The sequence below is a fragment of the Tympanuchus pallidicinctus genome, unplaced genomic scaffold (genome assembly GCF_026119805.1).
Source record: "Tympanuchus pallidicinctus isolate F22 unplaced genomic scaffold, pur_lepc_1.0 scaffold14, whole genome shotgun sequence".
NCBI classification, from domain to species: domain Eukaryota; kingdom Metazoa; phylum Chordata; class Aves; order Galliformes; family Phasianidae; genus Tympanuchus; species Tympanuchus pallidicinctus.
Window position 1 is genome coordinate 15660654 of NW_026294659.1, and position 14333 is coordinate 15674986.

Consider the following 14333-nt stretch of genomic DNA (forward strand, 5'->3'; position numbering starts at 1 on the left):
AGAAATAGTCAAAAGACAAGAATTACTGGCCCGTATCCCGAGTCCAATTATTTTTATTGCTCTTCTGAAGTCAGAATTTTGCTCCTTCTGTGTAGCTTCAGCTTGTGGTTGTGTTATGTAGGCACTTAGTTAAAATTTGTTTTATTTTTACTTAAGCATATTCAAAATTACAAAAGTATGTGCAAAACAGAGAAGGATGCTATTCAGCAGGATCGTAAAATCAGCATTAAGCAGCCACCCGGGTCCGGGTCCAAACCATTGGAATGCTTCAGGGGATGTGGTATCAGATACTGGACTAACGACTCGCCATACTTGCCAGGCAGGACAAAAATAGAAGAAGCACAGCAGCAATCAAAGCTGAAAAGGGGTCAGTTGATGGAGCTGAAAAACAACTGGTTATCAATACCTTGGGCCCATGGGTGTGGCAACAGTAGTGGATGTGCCACCGACAGATGCTTGGCACAGAAATTCTCTCCGCGCTTCGGTTAGATGTCAACGCGTATCACAGGGCTCTCCTCCACCATCCTGTCTGACCCTCTAAAAGACAGGGACTGGAAGTGGGCATTTGTTCTTGAGTGACATATGGGGGCTTGGCTGTGTCACTCATTTCATCGAGAGCTCTGTGTGTGTGAATGACGTAGCCTTGCCAGCATTCAGCGAGAAAACTCCTGACCCTAATGCCCACGAGTCAGTGCGTCTTTGAGGTCAGTCAGCACAGGTCACAGTGAGACTGCTGAGCAAAGCCAGCCCTTGAAGCACGGCTGTTCCCAGCACAAGCCATGGACAGAGACTGGCTGAAGGAGGTGGGGGAGCAGGCTTGCTTATTGCCAGCATCCAGCCCCAGTCGTTGTGGGTGCACGCTCGGTACGTGCAGCCGTTTTTCTCTGAATTGCTGATTGTGTAAGAAAGTATATGATACAGCTCAGCGAGGGTGTCTGCATCGAAAACATCATGTGGTCTGCGAGGCTGAGCATGACTGGGGCTATCTTTGCCAGCTCACAAACACTCTGCTGGGTTACTTAAAATTTGGTCTGGGTGAAAGAGTTCTCAATCAGAAAGCGTCAACAGGAGAAAAATAATGGCAGAGTGATTTTGAGAACTTCCTGTCTCCGGGAGCATTACTGCTGTAAACAGTGACCATGCCAAGTGCTGAACCACTGCCCTCATTCCAATAACAATAAATCTATTTTTTGGTTGTGCAGAGCTGTGCTTGTATATTTTTTAAAACTCAGGGTAGGGATGAGGCAGATGCTATCCTCCGAGCATTTTCTTGTTTTCTGCAGTGATAAAAGGAGTGAGGCTGACCAGGATACTGCGTCAGGAAGACAAAGGACCTCTCTAGATGAAGAGGTTACATAGTTTCAAGTGATCTGCTTGCCCTTGAGCTCTTTCTTTTTACTTTTTTCTTTCTTTCTGATAAATTTTTTTGCTTTGTATTTTAGCATGCCCCCCTTCAGCAGCTCTTCTGGTCAAATAACATTTATTTTCCTGTGTAGGTAGATAGGTACGTATGCACGTATATTACAACTCCAGTAATAACTGCTGTTTTATACTCAGAATGAAGTCATTCTGATATTAATTAGGGTCTTGGCTTTAGGGCTGGCTAGTGAACTTCAGATGACTGTCCTGGGGCAAGCACTTCTTGTCAGCTCACTCAGCCTTAGCAAAAGTGAGGATGCTGCAAATCAGTGGCTTACAATTGCTGTCAGCAAAGCCTTCCTTTTCCAGCATAGTCATGTGCATAAACCCTCAGCAGTTTGAATCAGTCTCTGTTCCCTTCCAAAAATCCTTTAGCAACAGCAAAAAAAAAAACAAAACCCACCCTATTTTTTCTTTTATCTTGATACTGGCTGACTCTCTACTCTTCTGCTCCCAGCCTGCTTCACCCAGTTCCCCCATCATACTATCTCAACACAGCTTTCTCAGCCTTCAAAGTTTCATTCCCTTCATTTACATCCTGCATCCATCTCCACCCCATATTCCCCATCCCCTGTTGCTGCCTGTCCCCTTTGAGGCATTCAACAAAAGTCCCTCACTGGTGCTGGGGAGGCCAGGCCACATCCAGCTCCGCAAACCCTTAGGTGCTTCTGTGTGTACCGTGGTGGTGCCTGCAGGCAGCAAACAAGCTGGGTCTCATGCTTGTACAGCCAGAGCCAGGTTTGGCCTGTGGTGTGGTGCTTGGATGGATTTTTGATTCCCTCCATTGCCCTCCTACAGGGAACTGCACACCCATGCCATGCAGGCTTTGCTGGAAGAGAGGGCTGAGAGGTGAGGCAAGGAGAGAAGCAATGTCTTGAAGGCTTGATGCCATTAGAGCTCTTTAGCAGGGCGGTGCTTGGAGCGCAGCATACGCACAACATCAGTTCCCTGAAGTTTAGGGAGGAACTGAAGGAAATGCTTTGGCAAGGCCGCAGAGTTTCCACAGGCCAGACTTTATGCACCGCAGCTCTGACAAAGCTGTGCCCACATCTGAGGTCTGAGAGGCTGTTCTGCTCTTGGAAGTTGTCCCTGCTAGAGCTTGGCAGGTCCCAGTTTCATAATGGCAGCGTTATCTCCCCATCGCTGACTGCACGGATATCCATCAAGTGACCCCAGACTTCTGCTGAGCTCTTAAATCAATGCGCATTGCATTAGCGTAATGACAGCACGGAGGAGTCCTTCCTCTAAGAAAATGAGCGCAGAGTAAACAGTCCCCACTCACACTCCCACGCTCAGGCTGCTGCTGGAGAGGTGACCTGTCAGGTTGGCTTTCCTGCTTTAGGCTGCTGCAGGCCCGAGTCGCCTTTGCTGAAGTGGCAGTGATGATCGCAAAGGGTTCCTCACCTGCCGCATTCAGAGCAGCACGTTGCTCTTCCTGTGAACCCACGCCTTCACTGCTCACCGTGCCTGCAGCCTCACCATCGTCCTTCTTGTTGTACAGGGCAAGGAGTGTGCTCAGCCCCAGCCCCAGCAGCATACTGAAGCACCGAGGTATGCCAATATCTGTCCAGGGTGGATGCCAGGCCAGCTGCTGGAAAAAGGCAGGGGAGCTCCCACAGACCCTAGATCTCAAGGGCTTTCTCTAGGCTCATGGGACCATGCACCGTAAGGTGAAGGTGCCTCAGAATGGGATCTGCCACAAACCACAACAGCCATTACACCATTGGTCTCACAACTGGCTGTGCTGAGCTGTTCTTCCCCAGGGCTGAGCTTGTGGCTGCGGAACAGCAGGGCCGTGCAGCAGAGGAAGCTCTCCCAGCCAGGAGGTGCCTGGACAAGGATGCCGATGGGTGTGATTTGGGGCTGAAGCATTTAAATCAAACTGGAATCCCACTTCAGGCAGCTAAATCTTCTTGTGAATCTGGGCCTTCACCTTTTCATGTCTGTCTCATCCCCTGTAAAGTGTAGGTGGTAATTTCTGCCTCAGAAAGCTTATTAATGGTTTGAAATTATGGCTAAGTTAAGGGCTATTATTAGGCTTAAGGATCCCAAGGCATTTTCAGTGAGAAGGTGGTTGGTAGCTTAGCATTTAAGACGTCTCATTTTGAACTGTCTTTTCCATTTTGAGCTCCCATCGCTATTTTTCCCTGAACTGGTGAGCAGTGGCACAGCACTCTGCTGAACGATGGTGGTTTTGTTCCACTTGAGCTGGATGTGCTTCTGAAGGCTATCATTTCTGAATGTATGTTTATGTACACATACCTTAGGCTCCAAGCATAGGGAAGCACCGTGTTTAAAACTAAAACGATACCACAGTGAAAAAAAGAAAACTCCTTGATATGTGGTAAGCCACAGCTTGAAAGCAGAAGTTCAGTTTTTGTTGTGGCTAGTTCAAATGGAGTGTTAGAAATTTATGTTAGAGTCATCCTAGAAAAAAAAAAAAAAAAAAAAAAAAACCTCTAATTAATTCTTATTGACACTTTAACTCCACCCTCTCAAAATCTGTGTTCAAACATTAGCAGCACATGTAATTGTGTATTTGTGTAAATTGTGCGTATACATTTCAAGTCTTAAAACTGTAGCAAGAAGCACTATATTTTAAAACTTGGGCTGTAATCTCTCTGAGCTACAGCTCTGCTGCAGAGGCCAAGCACCCCATAGCATCTCATTCTTCCTGTGGTGTAATTATTGTCTCCACCCAAGTTCATAAGAATTTTATAGTGGTTACTGCAGCAACTCCACTTATAGTTAGAGGCTGCTTGGCTTTTCCATTAAAAGGTCTTCTCTCTACTTCCCCCTCAAACCAATCCTTTAATGCTTTAATCCATTTTGCAAACTTGATCTGCAGGCTTTCAGTCTAAGAAGGCATCCCACCCTCAAGATTCGGTTAAAATAGGTCACTCGGGTCATCTTTCAGAACAGGATGGAAAAATGTTTTTTGTCTTATTGACAGACATGGTTGCTGTTCTGGTGCTCGCACTCTCACACACACACACATGCGCACACTACCTCAGTCTCAGAGCCTGAAAGCTGGAACATACATAGGATAAACCTGATGTTTACGCCAGCCAGATTCCTACCGTAATTTGAAATAGTCACTTTTCAGAAATTAGACAACGTCACAATGTAGGGGAATTCCTGGTGGTTTTGTGTTTGTGGATTGCTGATGTTGCTATATAAAAGTGACTAATGTCGAAGATGCTACTGGGCTGACCAGTGTAAGACAGTGAAGACACCCTGCCTTCAGAGACCTCCTTCCTACAACCTAGGTCCCAAATCACATGCCTGTGTGTTTCCTCTCTTCCGTTAGTTTGCTTATGTCTCAGAGATGCCCTCCAGATAGGAGCATATCTTCTGTGGTTCCTTTCCTGATAAACGACCATGACCATTTGGTATCTACACCTGGTACCTCCTGCTACTGAGTCACCATAACTTTATCTCTAAGCAGTTGAAGTTGTGCTTTTTGTGGTTATCTGCTGAACCACACTCCCGGGAATTGTGTGGTGAAAAAATAGCATGCAGGTAATAGAAGTAGTAACTCAAGGGAAGGAACTTGAAGGGATCAAAATTGAGACCGATAACTTGTCTTCAACACCATGAACATCAATCCCTGAGCAGAGCAGGGCCACCTTGCAGGCTCACAGTGCAGCAGCAGTGGTAGTGGTGGCTGCACTTTTGCACACTTTGCCAGGCTGTTGAGGATGGGATTAGCATGGAGGCCCCTGCAAGGCTGCAGGAGGCAGTGCCAATATCACAATGACAGCATATGGAACTGAGAAGTGAAACCCATCATCGTTGCAGAAGTGAAACTAGCTGCACACAAACTCATCAAATTAAAATGTAAACAACTGGCCAAAAAAAAAAAGAGAGGAAAAAATGAAACCATTTTAGTGAGCTGAGTCCTCTCTTGCAGGTTTTGAGAGGGTGAACAAACCCATTTGTGCAATGGAGAATCACTCTTCTGGGGACTGTCAGGGGCAGTCTGCACAAGAGTGTCAGGGACTGTCCTTATCACCCAGATAATGGTTTTAAGGTAAACGTGGATGTTATAGCACCTGCTGAGATTGTCAGTGCCTCTACTGATGTTGCTCAGATTTCAGTTAGGTAATTTTGGTTGCTTAACACGGTCCCTGCGTTGCCTTAGGTTAAATACCATGTGTACACTTCACCAAAATAATGCCTTGAAATGATTTCACCCCAGATATAACCTCCCTCCAGCCTTCCAGCACAGAGAATCTGTGGTGAAAGAGGCCTTGGAGAGCGGCGAGGAGGAGCAGGGGAGGCACACATCCTTCCTCAGTGCTGGACCATGCTGCAGAAAGTAAGAGGGAAGCAGACGGGCAGGAGCCCTGTGGCGATGCCCTGCTCAGCTCAGCAGAGCTGCTTATAGCTTTGTCAGTACCTGTTGCACAGCAAATGAAGTTCAGCACAGGGACCAAGCATGTAGCAGGGCCCTTTGGGCCATTTGCATGGAGGCTTGGTCCCACGTAAATCCAGAACAAAGCACCTATTGATGTACCGAGATCAAGTTTTCATTCTGTGCGAGTAAATGCTGTGTAAACACAGATAGGAGAACTTCCTGGAGTGAAGCACTTGACAGCAATGCTCAAAAGTGCACCTTCATGCTGACCCAATCTGGTTTGGCAGGTGAATTTCCCATGTCTCATACTTGCTTCAAACGCACACAGGACAACACTACAAGTACGCAAAGGGATCGGTTGTCCATGCTGATTTGCATGCACTGTCCCTGTGTTGCTTTGGGCTGTGACCCTGGTTTGCTGCCATTTCCCCATGTGCTTACTGATCCGTTTGGTCCGTTGTTCTGAGGTGGTCAGAGTTTGCAGTGCATGAGATTCATAACAGGTTTTTCTTATATTTAAATTCAGTGGCATTTGCGGTACTGCTGGTAAACAAATGCTGCTCTTTTTTTTTTGATGCCACTTACTTCAGCTGCAGTGCTTTTCTGATAGAATAGCCACTGGACCAAGCATAACAGGCAAAGCAGTGCTCTTACTTTGTGAAACTGCCACTGGCAACAGAACAGTTATCGTACAGGGAGACAGAATCTGGAGTTGTGCAGGTTTTTTGCAGCTGGACATACAGTTGGGAGAACTACAAAAATATTACGCTTGTATCATGAGCAACAGTTAACTAATGCAGGGTCAAATTATGTTGGCCCTTTTTACCCTATCAATTACATTTGAATTATTCAGCTAATAAGTTATAAAGTGCCTTAAGTGAGAAAAATGGCAAAATTTGGCCCCGGTATACAGCAGTCAACTGTTGAGAGTGAATATAGGTGTGTTTGCTTTGCTTCCTGCTCAGGGATGCTGTCTGATATGTTATTAAAGCACAGCAGATATCTTTACTTTGGCAGACACCCAGGAAGATGTTGTTAGAAATTGTAAAGATGTGTACAATGGATCGTTTAGTGTGTTTTAATACAAGTGAGTACATAAATACCAAAAAGTTGAATGAAAAGAATGGTATTGTAATCTTTTCTACAAAGATCTGGAAGTCTCTCACTAATATAATAGAAACATCTGTAATATAATTTGCATTGCATTTTTTTATTACATATTTTCCCATCCATGCCATTTGTCCTTATCAGCACAAGCGTTCTTGGCTCCTTTCCCTTCTTCTTTGTTTTATCTAATATTTTACCATAATGACTTATGTATATCTCATTGATATCATAATATATATCATAGTCATATAATCACAGAATGGCCTGGGTTGAAAAGGACCACAATGATCATCCAGTTTCAACCCCCTGCTGTGTGCAGGGTCGCCAACCAGCAGACCAGGCTGCCCAGAGCCACATCCAGCCTGGCCTTGAATGCCTGCAGGGATGGGGCATCCACAGCCTCCTTGGGCAACCTGTTCCAGTGTGTCACCACCCTCCGTGTGAAAAACTTCCTCCTAATATCTAACCTAAACCTCCCCTATCTCAGTTTAAAAACCATCTGCCCTTGTTATATATGTATATACAAAAGCTTTAATGGCACACCTATGATTGGCAGTAAAAAATTCCCAAAGCAAAATGCATTAAGTGTGATCACAGCATCTGTTGGCTCCCTTCCACATGCACAAACCTCTGAAGCTTTAACTCCGTTTTCATTCTGTCCTCATTTGGTTGATCCTTCTTCAGTGGAATCAATCTTTTTGTGTAGTTATGAGATGGATTGAAGTGAAGGGGTGTATTTCAGGGGTGGATTATCTTCCCGGAACTGTCTCTTCCCACTCCCCGTTGCATCTGCCCATGCAGCCATTGATATTAAGCATGCCTTCCCCCCTCCAACCCCTCCCACCACCCTCCCTGGCCCCGCAGTTGCATTTGGCCGTGACTCTGCTTAGAGTTGATTAAAACAGCACACAGGAGCTTCATGTGACCATGTTGTCACTTAGGATTCATTTTTTCCCCCTCATTTCCTCTTGGACATTCCCAGGGGCTGTAGTTTACAAGCCTATTGCTCCCTCTAGAGCCCATCAGTCCAGTGCAGGACTGTTCTGGGGGACATAAATCCCTCTCCCTGCCAGGTGTGAGCTCATGGTTCTCTTTGCTTCCAGACTCAGACAGACGTGATGCAGCTGAATGCAAAGTTCATGTTGCTGTGTTGCAATGCAGCATGGGCACAGCAACTTCAGATGCCTGGGAACTGGAGGTTGATCTTTGCCTTTTGCTGGTTTGAGGAGCAGCATTGCTGAGCAGGTGTTGGTTGGCATTGTACTCTGCACTTGCTCTTAAGTTCTTACAGCTTTGCACAGCATCAAGGGATCTTGTAAGCAATCCTGTGAAGTAAGAAGCTGGGGGCAACTGATTTAATCTGACTTCAGTTGTGATTCTTGAAGGCATAGTTGATAGTCCAGTCCCTAACCAGCGCTTTGGCAATCTCTGGTCTCTCTTTCAAAAGTGAGTGTTGTATCTTAGCCAAATCTGCTGCTGTTTCCATTATTTTTTCTGAATGAGTACTGACTTTAATGCTCCTGCAAAATAAACATTACCAGGCAACTTTTCCCATCCTAAGACCCCTAAGTGGGAAGGCTCGATGGAAGCAGTGAGTCTTGTGCTCTTTCCTTATGCATGTGAGGGGATGTGTGATGTCTGTCAGGAGGATTTTCAATGGCAGATCTCTGTCCCACATCAGGAGAATTTAATCCTTGGGCTCAACAGGTGTTCTGTGGCTAATAATAGGAGCTGTCAGGGGAATTGTGGAGAGCAAGCAGTCTCTGAAAGGACTCTTGCACTCAGCAAGGCACAGCTTGGTGTGGACATTGCCTTTTAAGCATTCCACCATCAGCAGAGACTCCGAGAACGATGGTGTAGGGTTTGGCTTAAACATATGAGGCATACGTCATGGACCTGAGCTAAGCTGTGTGTGATTTTCTGTAGTTTTATGGGACCAGAGGATCTCAGGTTTTGGTGTTAGTCAGTGAAGGGCTACATGCTATCTCGCTGTCGCTGCTGGACCATAACCAAATTGTCATTGTGACTATTTGAAGCATCTGAGCCAGACCAGCATTTCAGCTTAGATCTTCACTCAGGCTGTCTGACAGCCTTGGAGGCACCTGCTCCTTTATAGTTTATAGATGTACTATCATCCCAAAGCAGGTACATCCATAAAACATGCATTTCACTAACAATACCTACAATCTAAACCTACCTTTGTCAACCAGGCATACAAATGAATAATATAGAAGCTATGACTAAAAATGATAAAACCACTTAATAAAACTAAGTGTAAATGAAACAGAACCACCAGAGAAAAACACAGGCAGAATTATTGGTAAGCAGCAATGAGTGACACATAGGTTTATGGTTATATAGTCCTGTGGTTAACCAGTATGTGGTTAATGAATACTCTTCTGTCAACAAGAAGTAAGCTAAGCATCTTCCTGCTTTTGCCAGCTTGTATCACAACCTTAAACTGGTTCTGAGGTCTCATCTGCTCAGTAGAAGATCCTGAAATTAACTTCACTCCCCTCTTCTTATTCATTCTGGTCTCACAGACTGGTGATGTGGCCTCATTTTCCTGAAGTTAGTTATCTTAATATCTTCTTTTTGTGCATTTTTTCTATCTGGAAGCACCATGAGGGCCTTCAAAAAAAAAAAAAAATCAGTTAACTACATATTCTAGCAAAACAGTAGCAGCACGTTACCAACTGCATCAGCAGTTGTCAAAAAATAAAACTGGGATCAAGATGAAAACGCTACAGATTAGTAAAGGCAATAACATATATTTTGAAAGTCTTTTACAGCCTTGGTGATCTAGGTGTTGTATATAATAATACAGGGAATTTTTTTTTTTTTTGCTAGAAGGAAGATCTACAGGCACCTCTCTGATATATGAGTGTAATTAGAGTTTTTTTCAGAAGAAAGCTTACTGAACTTTACTCCTGTTGCCTTACAGAAAAATCTGGTCTACAAGTGTAAAAATGTCAGCAAAGCTTTATCTTGTAATTTAGCATCTAGAAATAGCCAGGAGCATGGTGATCCTTGGTCTTGGTAGATGTAGAACCCAAGAGTTGAGGGCTAAGGGCCCTCAAACAGGGATTTAAAATTACTTTTGCTGCTGTTGTAGTTCTTTTGATTGAGGGAGTGCTTTCTAGTGAGGATGTGAAGGTGGGAAGATAGTGGCCTGCAGTCTGGGGAGGGTTGTGTTTCAGCTTCTGTTTGCTCAGGGCTGTGATTCAGGATTATTGTCGGATTTAGTTGCAGCAGCCAAAGTGGTTAGCATCGCTGGCCACAGGCTTCCTGTTAGATCTTGGCCAAGGCACTTTATCTCCCCACAGTTCCTCGTCTGTGAAGTGGGGAGAATACCTCTCTAATTCACCGGGCTGTGATGAGGACGGTTTCCAGTAACAGTTATATGTGTGTGTGCCCGCTGTAATGTTGATGCAGACCATTAGCACCAAAGTAGGAACTGCATTAAGAGAAGTATTGAATTGCAAGTAAATGTGCATAGGGAAAGGGTTGAATATGTTGCTGCTGGAGGCAGGCATTTGTACTTGTATTTACATTTATACAGATAAACCAGGCAAATTGTAAAAATGGGAGGTCTTATAAGGGAAGAGGCTCAGCCTTCAGGGGGGGCTGGAGCCAAGCAGTGAAATGGAACAGACAGAGCTGTATGTACCCGGAGGAAAAGAACCTCAATTTTCTTGCAACAGTTCCTTGTAATCTAACTTAGGGTGATGGCCCTTATTGTCTCTGACTGATAATGAAGATACCAGTATCTGAGACCTCCATAATGCTGAGATAAGGATGCCAAACCTGCCAACAGCCAATTTTTTTATCGCTGTCCAGGCCAAAGCCATGATAAATACAAACACGAGATCTTATCAAAGATAAAGAAAATTACTTTTGTTATTGAAAAAATGCCTGAAGTAGTACTGGAATTGTCCAAAAACAGGTCCAGAGGTAGCAGGGTTTGAATGCCTCATGGTCACAGGGGGATACAAAATCATCCCGCCTCCCCAGCAGCTGTCCAGATGGACTCTTTTCAGAACTCATAGCTGTGGCATGCGCACAACAGTTTAGAAAAGGCTTTCACAGTTTTCTTATTGAATAATAGAGAAACTGAGCGTAATGCTCTGCTATGTCTTCATAAGATGTTTTAATTCTCTGTGGACAGGCTGTAGGGATTTTTTAATTTTTTCCATTCCCTTGTTTCTTGGCATTGCAGGAGCAGATTATTTTTAAAGGATTCTGGTTCATAATATGGAATTGATCTAATACTAGCTTCAACCACAAAGCATGGAATCTTACGGCCTGCCTCAGGGACATGAGTACCCAGTTCTCTTTAATTTTACAAGCATTTTTGATCAAATTCCCGTGGCAGTTTTGGAAGAGTCAACCACAATTTCTAAGCCTCTCTGAACTAGCTGCCTTTAAAAAGTTCAGATAATGCACCAGTAGTCTAGTAGATCAGATAAACTGTAACTGTTAAGGGTAACCTCCTTATTTTGCAAACAAAGTGTAGAACATTTACATATAAATTGATTTTTTTTTCCAAATGCTTTGAGCAGTTGCCACAAAGGGAATGCATCCAGCAGCAGACAGAAGTAAGCCCATGCTGCTTCATATCTGTCTGCAGATATGGACAGCTAGTGGTTAGTGTCATTTGGTGTGTCCTGATTCTGTTTGAAAGGACAACCTGTTCTCAATACATATGTTCAGTAACCTTCTCTCCTTTTGCAGGGAAAAGCTTCACACTGACTATCACAGTCTTCACAAACCCTCCACAAGTAGCCACGTACCACAGAGCCATCAAGATAACAGTGGATGGACCACGCGAACCCAGAAGTAAGTGGACTAAAAAGAAACATTTGCAGAAGGTCGTGTTGATTATTTAGCTCAGGCATTCCATCACCAGCTGTATGCAGTGCAACAGCACCCAGTGCATGTGGATCAGTGGGTGTGCCTCAAGCCAAGGCTGTCCTATGAGTGGTTTTAATTAATGCCTTCCTGAAGGTTTATTTTTCATGGGTGTCCATTTGATCTAGAATATGAATTACTTTGCATTTATAAAGTATCTACCTAAGGATGGTTTGGATTGTACCCAAAAGCTGACAAAAGGCATGTTGGTAAAAAGTGGGCAGCATATACCTTATGCACATTTCTTGCTAGTCTCATCTTTCAGATGCTCAGAGGGTTTTCAAGTATTGGAAACCAATACGTCATTGATCTAAGTCTTCAAACTCAGCCACCCTGAAGAAATAAATAAATGTCTGAGGGGAGAAACACCTGGTTTCTCCCTTGTAGAGTTCACTGTGCTTCATTCCACTGTACAACTTGGGAAAGCAGTAATTGCTGAGAGAGATGCTTCCAACAAGCAGATGCAATTACCCCAGTGGGACACCCCTTCTCACAGACAGGCAATGTTTCCTTTTTTTTTTCTTTTTTTTCTTTTTTAAGAATGAAGCTTAAGGAGAAGACGAATGATTTGATATCCCAGGGGAATATCCACACTGCTCACGCATGCGGTTGTTTTCGTTAGGTCAGAGGGGGAAGGTTGCTTTGTTTTGGGGGAAGTGAGGGTTGCACAGGTAGGCAGATGTAGGTGCTTCTCTGGCGTATGCTCTGCCTGTTACCGCAGGCAATCTTTAACCTCAGAATGTGGAATTTTCATATTTCTATCAAAATGCCCTGATGTTAGTTGAGGTTTGTGGTTAGTTTTTCACTCCTTCTGCACACTTGGCAGAAGTTCTGGCTGTTGCTTAAGTGGAGTCGTCCTGGGAGAAGAAAGCAGTAAGATTCAAACACCCACTAGGGAATGAGACATGCAGCTCGGGGCTACTTTAACTGAGTGGTGCAAAAGAAGAGTTTGAAACTTGAGTTTAAATAACTTAGAAAACTGCTGACTTTCATATGCATTTTTTTAATGGAGCCTTCATTTGCCTGAGTTGTGTCATGATGCTGCATGCATTGAATGGAAAAAATCTTACCTACGTTTTTTATTTTTAAATTTTTTATATTTTTTAAATGCTGCCAGGATAATGCTTCTTCTTTAGTTGGTATTTGTGTTGATTTTGGTTTTTTTTTTCTTTAAACTTAAAGAATTGTCCCTGAAAAATATCCCTCATGAACCAGGCACTGGGTTCACAGCTGTGCACATAAAATAGATATTTGTATATGCAAGCTCCAGGTTTGCATGTGTAATTACCTGGACGTGTTCACAGTTTGCATACAACAAATAAGCTTTGTTTTTTTAAATACGAGTCTGCTAGAATAGTAAGACACAAAATCATCCTGCAGGCATACCCTACTGTTTTAAATCAATTCTTCAGTTGGTATAGTAGTTAATATTTAATAAGATTCTACATTTTAAAAAGGAAGTAGAAATATAATATATACTGAAGCAATACTCGTATCTCCCCAACTCAAATGTATGTAAAAGCTTCCTTGTAAATGATTTCATTTTGTCATGGGCAACCCAGAAGTACAAAGGAGTTCCGTACTCAAGGAGGCTTTACATGTGCCATGAGCAGAGGTCAGCTCCTTGGCAGGAGTGCACAGCTCCTTTTATTGCTAAGTCACTCATAATGCAGTGTGGACGGAATTCTGCTCCTTTTCACTTCTAAGTGGGCTGCAAGGTCCTGTAGCCTGACTCCACACCAGCTTAGGAACTGTGGCAGCTGTTGCAATCATAGAATCACAGAATGGTTTGGGTTGGAAGGGAGCTCAAAGCCCACACACCCCAACTCAGGCTGCCCAGGGCCCCATCCAACCTGGCCTTGAGCACCTCCAGGGATGGGGCACCACAGCTTTTCTGGGCAGCTGTGCCAGCGCCTCACCATCCTCTGAGGAAAGGATTTCCTTCTAACATCTAACCTAAATTTCCCTTCTTTTAGTTTAAAGCCATTCCCTCTTGCCCTATCACTGCCAGGCCATTTAAAAAGTTGCTCCCCCTCCTACTTATAAGCTCCCTTCAAGTATTGGAAGGACACGGGGAGGTCTGCCCGAAACCTTCTCTTTTCCAAGCTCAATATGGTCTCTGCTGTCTTTATTTATGTTTGACTGAAATAATAATGTGGCTTAAAAGGATAAAGTGCTACAAAGGAGGGAAAAAGTGGTACCCAGACCTTTCTCCCTTCCTTGTTCCTCACATGTTTGGAACAACCCTGACCACAGCTCAGTTTTCCCAACTGTCACCCATTCACCAGTTTTTAGTAATTAAACTCAGAATTAATTCTCTCCAAATAGCCATTATGTCTCTGAGAGAGACCTGCTGTTTAGGGCTATACGTGTTTTTTTTATCCCTTCAGTGAGTGTATTCTGTTCTGCACTGCTTTGATTAGATCAAGGTACGTCTGTAGCATGTACCAAAATAGATAGTGTGGCTGTTATCTGCACAGGATTTGAGGTTGAACGTATCAGTAGATGCATGCCATGTATTGAATGGATTTAAAAT

At 44.0% G+C, this 14333-nt stretch overlaps 1 protein-coding gene across 2 annotated transcripts in view; it reads left to right on the top strand.

Annotated features, from left to right (window-relative positions):
* RUNX1 (RUNX family transcription factor 1) overlaps window positions 1-14333 on the top strand; it is a 153345-nt gene that overhangs the window by 92040 nt on the left and 46972 nt on the right. For both annotated transcript variants that reach the window (XM_052673900.1, XM_052673898.1), the window contains exon 5: window positions 11621-11725. In XM_052673900.1, coding sequence (XP_052529860.1) covers window positions 11621-11725 — 105 coding nt within the window. The remainder of the gene's footprint in view (window positions 1-11620; window positions 11726-14333) is intronic.